The sequence below is a fragment of the Oryza brachyantha genome, chromosome 9, assembly GCF_000231095.2.
Source record: "Oryza brachyantha chromosome 9, ObraRS2, whole genome shotgun sequence".
In the NCBI taxonomy this organism is placed as follows: Eukaryota; Viridiplantae; Streptophyta; class Magnoliopsida; order Poales; family Poaceae; genus Oryza; species Oryza brachyantha.
In genome coordinates, this window is record NC_023171.2 from 13579380 (window position 1) to 13594152 (window position 14773).

The window sequence follows — 14773 nt, forward strand, 5'->3', positions numbered from 1 at the left end:
TTCCTTGTTTAGCTTTTGACCATTCATCTTATTTAAAAATTTATAAACTAATTAAAAAATATTCATACATAAAATACTATTCATGTTTTATTATGTAATAACAATAAAAAATTAATTAAAAAATTTAAATAAGACAAAATGTCAAATATTCTATCTAAAAATTGAAAAATTAACTTTTTTTTTTTTCAAGTTGTAGGTGGTCTTCGGAATGGACAGCAAAAAAAAAAAAGGGAAAAGAAAAAAAAAAGGCAAGGATGATAGATGCAGCCTCCCTTTGTGCAGCACACTGCGCATTGCACAGCAACAGTCAGGCACCAAGCAAACCCTTCTCTCCAAAAGCAGGACACCATCACTAGGCAGGCATGCAAGTAGAGTAGACCACCAGCACACTACTACGTACAATTGAATCCTCAAAAGCACTGCATGCTTTGCCCCTGTCCCGTCCTCTCCTCCTCTTTCTTGCAGCATCTCTAGCTAGCTCTCGATAATCTTGCACAGTTCATAGTAGCCGAAGCAACAAGAAAGAATCAAGAAGCTAGAGAGGAAGGTGATCACAGAGCTTAATTGCAAGCAGCAAGAAATCAAGAAGAGGTAGGTGATCGAGGAGGAAGAAAGGTAGCAGTAGCAGCTAGCAAGGATGGTGGCGAGGAGAGGAGGGGAGGCGGCGGCGGCGGAGGAGGAGGCGGCGGGGTGGGAGGGGGAGAAGGAGGCGGAGATCGACTACGTGTTCAAGGTGGTGGTGGTGGGCGACTCGGCGGTGGGGAAGACGCAGCTGCTGGGGCGCTTCACCAAGGACGAGTTCTTCCTCGACTCCAAGTCCACAATCGGCGTCGAGTTCCAGACCCGCACCCTCACCCTCCACCGCAAGCGCGTCAAGGCCCAGATCTGGGACACCGCCGGCCAAGAAAGGTAACCCCGCCATTCCGCCATTGTTGCCGCACTTGAGCTTCTTCGCAGACGATTCATAACTGGCCTGGCTACTGTCCTAACCTGTTATCGTTGCGATATTGTGATCGTTGATGTCTTTTTGTTAGCGTTACGTGTTGGGTTCCCGGATGATTTGGCTGTTCTTGCATTTGATTGGTAATAATCTGGTGGTATTTGGGTTAATAATGTGTTCTGTTGCTTGCTGGGGAGGGAGATGGTGTCATCGCTTGTGAAGCAAGAACCAGCACCATTTTGCTTTCCTTGTACTTAATTAAGCTGGGCTCCAATTGGATATTTGGATCGATGCAGAAAGATTGGATTGCGTTGGTTGGAAAGATAAGGATGCATGTATAGTGGCTGTCAGTTTTCATGAAGCCAGCTGATGAATTTTAAAGCTTTGAATGCGCAATGCGACATGTCGATGCTTCTGCTAAAGACAACGCGTCAGACCACCAGAGCACGCCGGCCAGCGAAAGTGATCCCTGCAAGAAAAGAAACAACCACTACTGTCTCCTTTTTGCAGGAGAAGATTTGACAGAAACTGTCACGCAGCAAATCAGTCATTACGTGCCTAGTCTATCTAACCTGCCCTTGGATTAGGCAGTTGTCGCTTAATGAAGTGGTAGTAAAAAAAATTAATTCTTCGAATTTTGTGCTCAGCGTTTGACCATCCGTCTTATTTGAAAGATTTTCAGGAAATTAAAAAAAAATTAATCACACATAAAGTATTATTCATGATTTATCATCTAATAAAATAAAAATATCAATCGCAAATTTTTTTAATAAGACGAAAGTCAAACATTATAGTTAAAAAGTGAAAAATTAGTTTATTTTGGGACGGAGGGAGTATGCTGTTAGAGTGTTAATGCATCGATTATGGTACAGAGCGGAGATTTTGCGTGGAATTCGTGTGTTCCCGAGGGAGGCTGATGTGTTCGCGGTGGAAAGATTTGATTTTCGAGGAAATTTGAGCGGATTTTGGCGGTGGTTGTTGTTTTCGCAGGTACAGGGCGGTGACGAGCGCGTACTACCGCGGCGCGCTGGGCGCCATGGTGGTGTACGACATCACGCGGCGGCGGACGTTCGAGAACGTGGCGCGGTGGGTGGAGGAGCTGCGGGCGCACGCCGACGGCTCCACCGTCGTGGCGCTCATCGGGAACAAGGCCGACATGCCGGCGAGCCGCCGCGAGGTGGCCGCCGACGAGGCCGCGCGGTTCGCGGAGGAGCAAGGGCTCTTCTTCTCCGAGGCGTCCGCGCTGTCGGGCGACAACGTGGAGCGCGCCTTCCTCACGCTCCTCGAGGAGATCTTCGCCGTCGTGTCCCGCAGGGCGCTGGAGCTCGACGAGGCACGGCGGATGCGCAACGGCGGCGCCGGCGCCGGCGGCGAGGTGCTGTCGCTGAAGGGGACCACGCTGGACGTCGGCTCCATCATGGAGACCAGCGCCATGAAGAAGAGCTCGCAGTGCTCCTGCTCGTGAGCGACAGACACTCGGATTGGATGTTCCTTTCGTGTAATGTTTTTGTTTCAACAAATCAATTACACCACACCACCATTGCACCTTGCAATCTCGATCATAGAGAAGGATTAGGTTTGTAAAGCATTTGTAAATTCCACAATTGACAAGAAAATGGATGGATTCCTCACCTGCCATTACCGAGCTAAGTTTTTCACGAGCTATGCACGATGATGCCATCGAAATGAACGAACCTATTATTGGTTCCCATTGCTTTTTAAAAGAAAACACCAGAAAATAATTCATTTGTAAAACGTTAATTTATGGGCAAAAGTTATACATATGTGTTTATCGATATTTAAAACAAATATTGTAAAATAAACCATGATAAAAAACATGAAATAAAATAAGCGTCGCAGTAGTGAAAATTGAGCCCGAAGAACGGACAAAAACTGCACGTTGCAGGGTATAAATACGGCCCCAAAAAATATGGGCTTTCTCACCGCGTAATAATTGGAAAAAGTCCACTAGAAATCCCTAAACTTAAAGATGGGTTTGTTTTTCGTTTTTTAACCGCAATACCAGAATATGTACCCCTAAACTCACATAATCCGTTTAGAAAAGATCCCTCGACAGTATTGGCCCACCTTTTGACCGGTTTTGCTCTGGTGGGTCCCACATGTCAGTTTTTTTTTAAAAAAAATTCCTTATTTCTTTTCTACCGAGCTCTCCTCTCTCTCTCTTCTCTCACCGGTTGTGGCGCGGGCGACGGTAGGCTGGAAGGCAGAGCGTGGCGGTGGCTGGGGCGCAGGCTTGCGGCGGAGTTATGTATGTGTGTGTTCATTATAGTTCGGCTGATGATGAACCATTCGCTGACTAGAGAGGAGGTGGACGCATTTTGGAGGCGCCAGCAGTAGCAGTGGAAGCCACCGCCGGTCGCCGGACGATCACGACACCGCCGGCAGCAGCTCGCCGCTCTCCTCTCCTCGTGCCGACGCCGGCAACGTCTCGCCGCTGTCCTCGCCCCGCGTCGGCGACATGTCACCGCTTGCCTCTCCCGGCGGCCGCGCGGTAATTAAACTAAACAATTTTTTCGGAGTGAAATCAATCAATTCGATCTCATCTCATGCATGGTTCGTCGATCATCGTTGTTTGTGTTTATGCGGCAGCAGCAGGAGATGAGCCGGTGCCCGTTGAGGAGGCTGGAGAGGCTGAGCTCGATGCCGTCTCCGCTGGCTCACACCGTGATGACGAGGGACAACGACCGTCCGTACCAGTCCTATTCCCACAGCGAGCCGCCGTCGTCGTCGGCTCCTCACCATGATCGTCAGCTGTCGTTCGCCGACCAGCACGACGACGACGCCACTAGCAACAAGTGCTTGTACGAACTGTGTACTAATTAATTAGATCTAATAATTATAAAATAATTAGTACGTAGCTAGCTGATCGATCGATGGAATAATAACTACTCCAGCAATTTGTATGCGCATGCACATATGCATGCTGAATTGATGATATGTACGTAGGTGGACGCGGAGCAGCCGGGCGTTCCTGGACGAGACGCCGTCGCCGGAGCAGCAGATGCTCGGCAAGTCGCGGACGTACGCCTGCGTTCAGCTCCACGTCTCCCAGGTCGTCGCTAGCAAGGCCTAGACAGAGCGCGGCGGTGGCTGGGGCGTAGGCTTGCGGCGACGGCCGAGGTGACCGGCAACTCCCTGTTCGATGGGGGCGATGTACAACATCAGGTTCGCCCAGAAGGCGGTGAGTACCCTCCACCGCTCCCCGTCGTCGTCGATCCGGCCAGGTAGGTGGCGTCGTGCACCGTGTCGGTGCGGATCGAGCGGCGGTCGGCATAGGCGGGTGGTAGAGCCGCGCGGCTGGAGGGCAGAGCACCGACGACGGCCGATGCGGGCATGCGACGGGGGCGTTGGCGGCCAGGCCGACGGCGATGACGCGGGCGGCTAGCGGTCGACGAAGTTGGAGCGTCGCCAACTCGGCTGGACCCGGCATCCCTGTCGTTCGTGGAGAGAAAGCTGGAACAGTGACCAACTGAAGAGAAAAAAAAAGAAAAAAAACTAAAATGTGGGACCTCATGGGACCCATAGCATGCTACATCAGCAAAACTAGGTAAAAGTTAGGTTAATACTGCTGAGGGACCTATTTTGAATGATTTATGTAAGTTTAAGGATAAATATTTCCGATTTTGATGTTAAAGGACCTCTGATAGACTCGACATCAAGTTAAAGGATCTATTGTGAACTTATTTAAAACAAATATTGTAAAATAAAGCATAATAAAAAACATAAAATAAAATAAGCGTTGCAGTAGTGAAAATTGAGCCCGAAGAACGGACGAGAACTGCACATTGCGGGGTATAAATACGGCCCAAAAAATATGGGCTTTCTCAGCGCGTAATAATTTTATACAGGCCAGATACCTCGTGTGGACCTACCAGGCTAACAGGCATGGGCCACATGGCCAGGTGAGGATCCAATCAAAGCCTTCATGATGTGCACACATATGTTTTTACCACGCAAACACCTATCCATCTTATTTAAAGTTTTTTAAAATTAAAAAATAATTACACGTAAAGTTTAATAAAAATAAAATATTAATTATATTTTAAAATAAGATAAATATTCAAACACTATATCTAAAAACTGAAAAATAGCGTCATTCTAGGATGGAGAGAGTAGCCATTACGGGTGGCAAATGTGTAATAGCTATTATAAAGATGATATTTAGAAAGGTGCTATTAGGTAACGGCAAATAGTTAAATTCCCTGGAAAGCCATGAACATTAGCTGTTTAGCTAGTCGATGATTGGAAATGAAAGCTACCATTTGAAGCTGATCTTTAATCCGGAAGCTTCGATAATTGAACTCTTTGATCTTTAATCAGTACTGAGTAATTCTCTTGGGCCAGATTGTTTTTATTTTTCGCACATGTTTTCCGAATTATTACACAATATATATTTATAAAAAATTCTATATAGAAGTTCATCATCTCAAAGTAAATAGATTTTCGTAGTTATTATTATCCGACGCAATTCTTCTGCACCGACTAAAATAAGTGGACGCATAGCAATTGAATTATTCATCTTGACTTAATTTTACTGGCTGACATCACCGGTGAGTCGGTGACTGAATTCCAGAGTCACACTGTGAAGCTCGTATATCATAATGCTTGTTATCAAACACAACCACACGCTTAGGACATCTAGGTCGGGAAAGGAAGAAGAAAGGATCAAACTAATGCACTATTTATCCGTGAAGATGCCTCGTCACAACTCATCACATCTCCTTGTTTATGAATAGTGATATGCACAGTAACAAGCAACATATTCCACATGCTTACTCTTCTCCTTCAACTGCCGGCAGGCCTTCCTTGAACCATGTGTAGAGTCCTCCATCTAGATGGAACACATTCTTGTAACCATTCAGGACCAACAAATATGCTGCAATCAGAGACCTGCCAAGTTCAAAAACAGATGAGATAACTAAAAACAACATAAAATTCAGCACTAGATGATGAGGTTAGTCTTTCAGGTCACAAGATGTTGCGTCATGAAATGAAAAAAAAAATATGAGGAAACGGGATAAATTGGCAACTTACATGAAACTCCACAAATCCAGTGACATACTAATTTGCGCATATGCATGTGCAACATGGTAGAAATTTCAAATTGTTTCTCTCATTCAGCTAGCGAAGTATGATATCCAACAATGGTGACAAAAGAAATTTGAAGCAAATCACCCAGTGGAAAGAAACAAAAGATAAGACATAGTACAAAATACATTTCCACCAATTCACAGATGATCCTGATACTGCAGAACTACTTTATGCAAAGATTAGGAATAATAACAGTGCTGCAATGTGACACTAATACAGTAAAAAAAACTCATTTATAAAAGGAGGATCAAGAAATTGAATCAGAACTTTCATGTCAGAAGATGAACATTTATTTGTCAAAGGAGGATCAAGTTTACTGATAAATAATACAAAGGCAACATAGCATACCTGGATTGCTTCCCATCAGGAAAATTCTGTGTTGGTTTCAATGTTCCTCCTGTCGAACATGCCACGATAATCTTTGCATCTTTACCAAGTTTCTCGTCAACACCTTCATAAAGATAAATAATATGTCACTGACTGCAAACACACAGATATAAAATGATGTAATAATGAAGCAAGAAACAGAACAAACAACCATACTTTGTATGAACTCAGGATTCTCTTCCGTTCCAGAAAATATGCCAAAGAATGCAAATGCAGCACGTCTAGCAATATCCCATGCCGTCCATTCCTTTATCAATCTATAAATTTGCACATTAACAGCACCAGGTGGATGTGCCTGCGTTGAAATCCAAATGATGCATTTGCCACAAAATCTTATAAATATAGGTATTGAACATTATATAGTATGACAGCAACAAAGTTTCGTTTTCATTACTGTCAGGTCATTGTATCCTGAACAAAAAATTATATCCATTGTTCAGCTATTGCAAGCCTTTATTTTTCCACAAACAAAATTATCTCACTGATTCTAAAATTGTGTGAAATCAGTTTTGTTTCCATATACGATCTCACAAAATTTGCTAAGTTGATATTTCAGAGGAAAGCAATGTCACAAAATATTATAGATACATATTGCTGTAAAGTGTAACCTCAAGCCATTGCCTTAAACCTAAGAGCTATATTATGGTGCAAAAACCAACATTAAGTCGACAACAACTACAATATACAGTACCTCTTTAAATTCTGCTTCTGGCCTGACATCAAGAATTGCAAAATTGTTTTCCTTTTGAAGACGCAATGCTTCCTTCACATCAACACTTCGGACCTGCAAAAACAAACAACAGAAGGAACTCAGAACTCTAATGTAAATAGAAGCAGGTTCATGGAGAACGGGAGAGGTTCCCTACAATGAATTAACATATGAATAAAAAAGGTACAAAACCATGTCTCTATAATCCCAAAACAGGGCAATTTACATGGAATCGATGGCTTATCTACCCATACACGTGCAACACATGCTCTTTGCAGAACTAAAAAGCTATCAGTTAGAAGTAGTAGGAAATCAGGAATTACCCGCTTTTCTACTAGCACTTGCCTCTTGATCTTCCATTCTTCTTCAGCTGTATATGAGAAAAACAGAAAAAAAACAATATCTTGCACTTGCAGAAGTTCAACAGAACTACCCAAGAAAATGAAGAGCCTATTCACAGTACCTGGAGACTTTGCAGGCTTTGTGGCAGTGCAGGTTATCTGCAGCGAGCGCGAAGTGCGTGTCTGGCGGAGTCTTGCAGCCTCTATAGGACGCCAGGAGTAGCCAGATGTGAAGTCTGAGCAGGATGATATCCTTGATGAGCAAGGAAGGTTGCTGTTCACTACAGAGCTAGCTGCAAGCATTGTGGTCATGAGAAAAAGAAAAGAGCAGAAAGAACTACGGAGGACTCTGAGAGAATTAGAAGAGAGGTTTGCCTCTAACTCCTAAGACTGGATCCTGTAAGGCTGTAATTGAGGAGATTTTTTTCTGGATGGGGAAACGTCCAAAGAACACAACGGTTTTGGATGGGATGTACTAGCATATCTGAACTAGTGGTGGAGGTTGAGCAAGTGTTGTGATAGACAATCTGGATTCTGAACTTGTAGCTTACCCTGACCCCACAACACCAACAATCCAGAGAGAAGTACTTAAGAGCTGCACCTTTTTTCCCATGACATAATTTATGATGCTTGACAAAAAAAGAAATTTAGTTTCACTGGATGTGCAAATAAAAGGAAAATATAGGATACTACAGCAACAGTTCTGGAAAATCCAATGTTTTTTGAATGGATGAGATAAAATCTGACTTTTATTGGTACTCAGATGTTACCACCTACAAATGGGAAGATGCCCAAACATGTTCTCCTAAAAATCAACCCAAGAACCAATAACTAAATAAGAGTACACTATGGGCCTGGAAAATAGGATTGGAATCCCATAAAAGAACACTTGGACCAATTCAATCTCAATTCAGAAGATAAACAGAAGACACCATCACCAGTTCCTTGCTCTTCTTCAGCTCAGCTAAGCTTACTCACTCCAGTACCCGTCATCCTCCTTGTCCTTCTTTTCATCCCCATATTCATCTCCCTCCTCACCAATTTCCATCACTGCCTCCTTGAACCGCTTAACATCCTCCAATGCCGCCTTTCGGAACATCCCAATGTCCGCTGCACCAGCCACCATATGGTACCCCCTCAACTTGAGCTGCTCAGCTGGGTCATTCGGCATCGCAAATCCGCCTAAATATGCCACGTTGCCATCTGAAGCAGTCACCTTCTTCTTCCTGGCATCCAACACCTTCTTCTCGGCCTCCCTCAGCCTGGCTCGCACCTTCCTGTTCCCTGGGTCCCACAGGTACCCCATGCTGGCTGACAAGTCGAGTGGCCCCATTTGGACGACGTCGACGCCATCAACGGCGGCAATGGCGTCGACCTCTGCAATGCCAGCGGCAGTCTCGACTTGGCAAATGATCAGGGTGTCGTCCTCGCAGCGGGAGAGGTAGGAGTCGTCGAGGCCATACACGGAGGCGCGGACGATGGGGTGGGCGGCGCCACGAACCCCACGGGGCGGGTATCGGCAGTGCGACACGGCGGCGGCCGCAGCAGCGGGGGACTCGACGGCGGGAAGCATGAGACCCGCGGGGCCGAGGTCGAGCGCCTTCTTGGCCCAGATGGAGCAGGCCTCGGGGAGGCGGAGGATCGCGGGGGTGCGGGCAGCGTCGAGGGCGCGGAGACAGGCGAGCGCCTCGGGAATGCCGCCGGGGCCGTGCTCCATGTCGACGACGACGTAGTCGTAGCCGGCGAGCGCGGCGAGCTCGGCGAGGGTGGGGGAGAAGGAGAGGAGGAACAAGCCATACAGGGTCTTCCCGGCGGCGAGGCGTGACTTGAGTGAAGGGGCAGCGGAGAGGAGCTCGGAGGTGGCGGCGGAGACGGCAGAGGCTGAGCGCCGCCCGCGTCGCGGCAGGGGGAGCAGGGCGGGGGCGCGGCGGGATGGAGGAGGCGACGAGGGGCTTGGCTTGCGCGCGCGGAGGAGGCGGGAGAGCGAGGCCGAGGACGAGGCGAAGGCGGCCATGGCGGGCGAGCCGGAGCGGCCGATCGGCGGCGGAGAGGTTTGGGGATCTGGGGCCACCGAAGTCGGCGTGGTAGTGACGTGGCATGGATTCACGTGCCATATTGGACCGTACTGGAACAGCGCTTGTGGGCTAAGGCCCATGTATTTTCCGAGGCCTAAAATTTGGTGGGCCCACGAGTGCGGAGACCTTGGCCCAAAACATCTTTGTCTCCTCTCACTGTCGCCGTCTCTTCCTCTGCTCGCTGATCCAGGCGGCGGCGTCGTCCTCCGCCGCTCGCGCCGTCTCCGGGATCCCGCCGCCGCTCACCGCTGGTCCGCTCCTCTGCCTCCACCTCCGCCGAGCGCTTTACTTCCCTGTACACCAGTCGTCCCCCTACTCTCCACGAGCCAAGATAGCCCAGCGCGCTTCCCATCTGTTGCTTGCCGCCGGCCTCCCCCTGGGGTGGCTAGCTCCCTGGTGGAGGTGAGGGGGAAAGAGAGTACTCGGATCCTTCGTTTCTGACGGAGCCCGCACCGTCCTGATCCGGAGACGGTCAGCTCCCCCGTCGCCGGAGGCCGTCGCACATCCACAGGTAAGGTATCCGACTATCCGCCCTAACTTCTTCTACCTGCGCCTCTTGTGGATTCAACCAATGACACACGTAGAACGTTGGGCACGTGAATCGATCGCCGGTCCGGAAGAGGCGCCTTGCTAATTGATTTTTTTTTTTCGGATTCCTGTGACTGCAGCCTGTGTGTAATTTAGACGAGGAAGCATGAGGAGGCGACCAGGAATCGCGGGCTTACAAAACGCGGCGGCGACTCGCGTATGTGCACTTCCTTGCAGGGTATCTTGATGGTTTATCTTTCATGTGGATCCTGAGATGAGTGCTCTTGGAAACTTTTAGGACCAATTCCGGCTGGTCGGGGAAAATGTGGCCAAGGTCAGGACGGATGTCATGAAGGAGCAGCTTGCCACATTCAGGACACAGCTTGAAGATTTTGCACGCAAGCACAAGGTGATTCCTGATCCCGTGTTATGATCGAATTTGATGACACTATCCATATGCCCCAAAACAATGATGGCACGATCATATTAAATCTTATGACACTAGTCTTGCTTGTATCTTTTCTCGACTGAATTTACAATCTTCATAAGGCTACACACAAATGAAATGAACGCTTCAACGAACATGAAAACAGTGAAGTTACTGCTATTCTCTTGATTAAAGTTGTCTATCAAACTGGGATATAGGGAAACCTAAATAGCATATACTAAATGGGCAACTGCTCAACATATACTAAAACTGCACAATAGTGATTGTCTGAAAATAGAGCAAAGAAAATAAATATTGGTATTACTTAGATGCCAATCAATTATTTATTCATGTGATAATTCTAGATTTCACTCATCCCGTGACATCTAATTCTAGCTGGGGTGGCATTTGCATCGTTATACTGATGTGCTACAGTGACCGCAATAGAGCTCAAATGGCATATTTCAACTCTTCAGTAACCTTGTGTATATGTTGTGCTGCTGCAGAATGATATTCGTAAAAATCCATTATTTAGACAGCAATTCCATGAGATGTGCGCAAAAGTTGGAGTAGACCCACTGGCATCAAATAAAGGAGCTTGGGCAGAACTTCTAGGGATTGGTGACTTCTACTATGAACTGGGTTGGTATACTTAATTTAAGCTACATTCTATGGTGTTTTATCCTGAAAGTTTCTTTGTTTATTGGTGTCCATGTCTATTGCATTAGGAGTTCAGATCGTTGACATATGTATAGCAACCAGATCGACCAACGGTGGCTTGATTGACTTGTTAGATCTCCGCAAACTCCTTTGTCAGAAGAGGAAAGTTGATCTTGGATCATTAACGGCAGATGATTGTTTACGTGCAATTAGTAAGCTAAAGGCAAGTATTTAAGCTCCAATTCTCCAGCTACAGTTTCTTTGGGAATCTTATAACTGCATTTATGTTGTTTTTACAAGTTTTGAAGATAAATTTGGTAAGTCTTCTGATCCTTTGGTTTTGAACTCTCAGGTCCTTGGTAGTGGTTTTGAAGTAATTTCTGTTGGGAAGAAGAAGCTTGTACGTTCTGTTCCTACAGAACTGAATAAAGATCACAATGGGATACTTGAGCTAGCTCAGGTTTGTAATCAGCTTTTATTGGTTTACTATACTGCAGTCAACTGAATAAGTATGTGGATGCTGTCATAACTTCGTATACACGGTTTTATCTTAGGCTGATAATCAAAAAAACTTTATATATTCCAAATAAAAAACTTCCTTTTCAATAAAGCTTTATATATGCGACAAACACTTTCTTTATCATGCTTCTTTGAGTCAACATCCAGACATACAAAACAAAGTCAAAACTTAGAAGCTTTCAAATCGTTGCTTTCTATCACCGTACCATAATAACATCATTCACATGCAGGCTGAAGGTTTTGTCACGATAGAACAAGTTGAGAGAAAGTTCTCGTGGTCAACTGGCCGTGCCATCGACGTCCTTGAAACTTTGCTCAAGGTAAATTCAGCATCTGCATTTCCACTCCTAAGCAACCTCTGTGCTCCATTTCTGTGCTCAAAGAAAAGAAAAGTGATTTCCTTTGATGCAAGTTATGTGTTGTTGATTGGAACTCTGATGAATTTATGCTTAAGCCATAGTGCAGCATTGCCCAAATAAGTAATTTTCATATCCGCATCTCAGTTGGCACTTCTTATGACTAGACCAGAATGGAACTTCAAATTTTCATATCCGCATCTCAGTTGGCACTTCTTATGACTAGACCAGAATGGAACTTCAAATTCTTTGGCATCTATGTCCAACTCTGATATCTATTACACAAACACAAACAGGAAGGGCTTGCGATGATCGACGATGGGCACAGGGACGGCAAGCGGAGATACTGGTTCCCGTGCGTCACCCTCAGTTCTGACTCGACTGGTGCCGATTCCAAGTCATGACCTGTGCCATGGCGGTTCCACTCCATTGTTGTTACATGTACCTGTTTCCATCTGTTCATTTCATCGTGCACTGTCTGAAGCATGGAGTTTTTGCCACTGCCTCCTGCAGTACCATATGTGGCAAGGTATAAACCAATACAGCACGACGCTTTCAGTCTTTGCAGAATCTTCACTTTGTTTCGTGCATCAGAATTTTTTTTTTGTTCTGAAATTCCATTCTTATTTCCTGGGTGGCCAATGCTATAAAGAACAAGAGAAATGCTCGAATAGAAAAAGAAAAGGTTAATAGAACTAACTCTTTCGGCCCATGGGCCATCGGCCCAGAACGACCTGACACGCAGACAGCGTGGGCCGTTGACTAGTCTCCGGCTCGCCGCCTTACCATGGAGCAATTTGTCAAGAGGAAAATAAAAGGATTAAAAAAAGAGAGAGAATAATGCGAAAATATTTGGGAGGAGAAATGACCACCACGGACGGGAAGCGCCGGCGCCACCGCTCACCGCCGGCCTCCACCTCCTCCGGCGGCGGCGGCGGCTCCTCCTCATCTTCTACCCCATCGGACTCGTCGTCCCCGTCGCTGGATCTCATCCCGGACATTGCCCGCCGCCTCACGTCCCTGGAGGATTTCTTCTCCCTCCGCGCCTCCTGCCACGCCTACCGCGCCCTCCTCCCGGCGTCGCGCCCGCTCCTGGCCTCCCAGGCCCCGCTCCTCCTCGTCGCCCTGTACCCCTCCTTGGCCGAGGCGCTCTTCCACCCCCGCCTCCGCCGCCTCCACCGCTTCCGCCTCCCCTGGGGCCACCACCTGCCGCCTTCACGGCACACCCTCTTCTACGCCCACGGCTTCCTCGTCACCGCCACCACCGCGGCGAGCAACTACCCGCCGAGGCTGCTCCTCCTCCACCTCTTCACCGGGGAGCAGCTCCGCCTCCCCAAGGTCCCCGCACCCTTCTCTCGCGTCATCCTCACGGCCGACCTCCTCGTCGTCATCTTCTTGCCTGGCCGGGCGACCGTGCAGCACTGCCACCCAGGGGATGCGCTCTGGCGCGTGGCCTCCGCCGCTGCACCCCACGTGTTCGACGATTTGATCTTCGTCAACCGCACCCTCTACGCGCTGGTTGGACTCCGTCTTGCCACGCTCGCGCTATCAGAAAATTCGTTGGAGCTGTCATTTCTGGGAGGAGAGTATGATGACGCGAACAGGCCGGCGGGGGACCGATTCATGCTCGGGGAGTGTGGAGGCGAGGTATTGCTCATCAGCGTGGAGAGCGAGGACAGGATTGTGTACCGCGTTTTCCGTTGGGTGTCTGAGGAAACGAAATGGGAGATGATCACCAAATTGGGCGGGCGATCTCTGTTTGTTGGTTTAGATGGATTTGCAGCTTGCATTGATCAAGGTTATCCAGGGATTCGAGGGGATTGCTTATATGCAGCTGGGCTGCGCTTAGGTGAATGGCATGAGTATTCCTTGGTTGATGGAACCTGTGATGTCTGCTATGCTGACTATCCAGGTGCGCCACCCCTGAACAACAGTTCACTGATCAGGCCCTCAGTTTGGATCTTCCCTAACTTATGTTGAGGCAAGCATGAGAAGTGTTCATCTTGGATCAATGTTGAACCCCTCGGGCTCACTTGGGCAAAAAGAATGGTAATGCTTGATTATTAGCTTGCTTACCAGATCATTACTGTAACCAATCTATTCATGCAACAATCAGTACTTGAATCTTATTAGACTAGTCAATTGTTGTTTTGGTTGATGTAGTTAATACTTTTGCTGAATTTGACCACGGAAGCAATATAGTTTAATCCCCTAAAAGCTTAATACTTTGCTTTATGTGCTATGCAACTTGTGGAGATATGTATGAAGCCTCTTTTGCATTTATTTTGTCGTATTCCTTTGATACTGTAGTAACAGTGAGTAAATCAAATAGCACTCGAGTATTCAGAATGCGCCCCCTATGCAGAATCTGGAAGTTGCATGGTGGTGTGGGATAGGGAGCTAGCAGAATTCTTAAATTGTTTGTTTTATCTGCATCCTGCAAAGTTGTTGCCGTTCTGTGATAATGAGAAATAAGACCAGGAAACTCACATGTCCAATGGGCAATGTCATAAATTATAGTGGACCATGTTTATGATTTGTATTCCTAAAAATATGACTTATATTTATGCCAGATATTAGAACTAATTATTTATAGGATTTTGCACTTATAAAACTGCAACCTTCGTTCCTAATCCAACCTGTTGTGTCTGACTTCCAAATAGTCCACCCAATCAGTACTTGGTAGCAATCAGGTGTGAAGGGGTTGAGCTTTTTTTTG

The 14773-nt window shown here is 46.9% G+C and overlaps 6 protein-coding genes across 8 annotated transcripts; 4 read left to right on the plus strand and 2 right to left on the minus strand.

Moving 5' to 3' along the window:
- The first annotated feature begins 281 nt into the window (after nucleotides 1–281).
- On the plus strand, nucleotides 282–2682 carry LOC102707803 (ras-related protein RABA3). Its single transcript, XM_015840988.2, has 2 exons — nucleotides 282–909; nucleotides 1931–2682. Exons 1-2 carry the CDS (start codon nucleotides 638–640, stop codon nucleotides 2403–2405), a joined length of 747 nt encoding a protein of 248 aa, XP_015696474.1. The 5' UTR covers nucleotides 282–637; the 3' UTR covers nucleotides 2406–2682.
- Nucleotides 2683–3422: 740 nt separating this feature from the next.
- On the plus strand, nucleotides 3423–4602 carry LOC102708089. The gene is made up of 3 exons (XM_040527816.1): nucleotides 3423–3452; nucleotides 3557–3762; nucleotides 3908–4602. The coding sequence occupies exons 2-3, from the start codon at nucleotides 3560–3562 to the stop codon at nucleotides 4032–4034; spliced, it is 330 nt and encodes a 109-aa protein (XP_040383750.1). The 5' UTR covers nucleotides 3423–3452; nucleotides 3557–3559; the 3' UTR covers nucleotides 4035–4602.
- A 953-nt stretch (nucleotides 4603–5555) lies between these two features.
- LOC102716899 (rhodanese-like domain-containing protein 14, chloroplastic) lies at nucleotides 5556–7949 on the minus strand. Of its 2 annotated transcripts, XM_006660805.3 has the most exons (6): nucleotides 7612–7949; nucleotides 7472–7518; nucleotides 7131–7223; nucleotides 6596–6734; nucleotides 6401–6503; nucleotides 5556–5851 (listed from the first exon to the last, which is right to left on the minus strand). In XM_006660805.3, exons 1-6 carry the CDS (start codon nucleotides 7799–7801, stop codon nucleotides 5734–5736), a joined length of 690 nt encoding a protein of 229 aa, XP_006660868.1. In that variant the 5' UTR covers nucleotides 7802–7949; the 3' UTR covers nucleotides 5556–5733. The 2 variants fall into 2 exon arrangements, with proteins under 2 accessions (XP_006660868.1, XP_006660867.1); XM_006660804.3 differs by having other exon boundaries at nucleotides 7472–7902.
- A 101-nt stretch (nucleotides 7950–8050) lies between these two features.
- Nucleotides 8051–9551, minus strand: LOC102708367 (4-hydroxy-2-oxovalerate aldolase). The gene has a single exon (XM_015840944.2). It carries the CDS (start codon nucleotides 9501–9503, stop codon nucleotides 8460–8462), a length of 1044 nt encoding a protein of 347 aa, XP_015696430.2. The 5' UTR covers nucleotides 9504–9551; the 3' UTR covers nucleotides 8051–8459.
- Nucleotides 9552–9701: 150 nt separating this feature from the next.
- Nucleotides 9702–12650, plus strand: LOC102717369 (vacuolar protein sorting-associated protein 22 homolog 1). Of its 2 annotated transcripts, none has more exons than XM_015841209.2 (8): nucleotides 9702–10080; nucleotides 10233–10309; nucleotides 10391–10501; nucleotides 11026–11161; nucleotides 11248–11402; nucleotides 11532–11639; nucleotides 11929–12018; nucleotides 12351–12650. In XM_015841209.2, exons 2-8 carry the CDS (start codon nucleotides 10259–10261, stop codon nucleotides 12456–12458), a joined length of 759 nt encoding a protein of 252 aa, XP_015696695.1. In that variant the 5' UTR covers nucleotides 9702–10080; nucleotides 10233–10258; the 3' UTR covers nucleotides 12459–12650. The 2 variants fall into 2 exon arrangements, with proteins under 2 accessions (XP_015696695.1, XP_006660869.1); XM_006660806.3 differs by having other exon boundaries at nucleotides 9703–10075.
- Nucleotides 12651–12723: 73 nt separating this feature from the next.
- On the plus strand, nucleotides 12724–14345 carry LOC102717647. Its single transcript, XM_006660807.3, has one exon. It carries the CDS (start codon nucleotides 12895–12897, stop codon nucleotides 14032–14034), a length of 1140 nt encoding a protein of 379 aa, XP_006660870.1. The 5' UTR covers nucleotides 12724–12894; the 3' UTR covers nucleotides 14035–14345.
- Nucleotides 14346–14773: the final 428 nt, after the last annotated feature.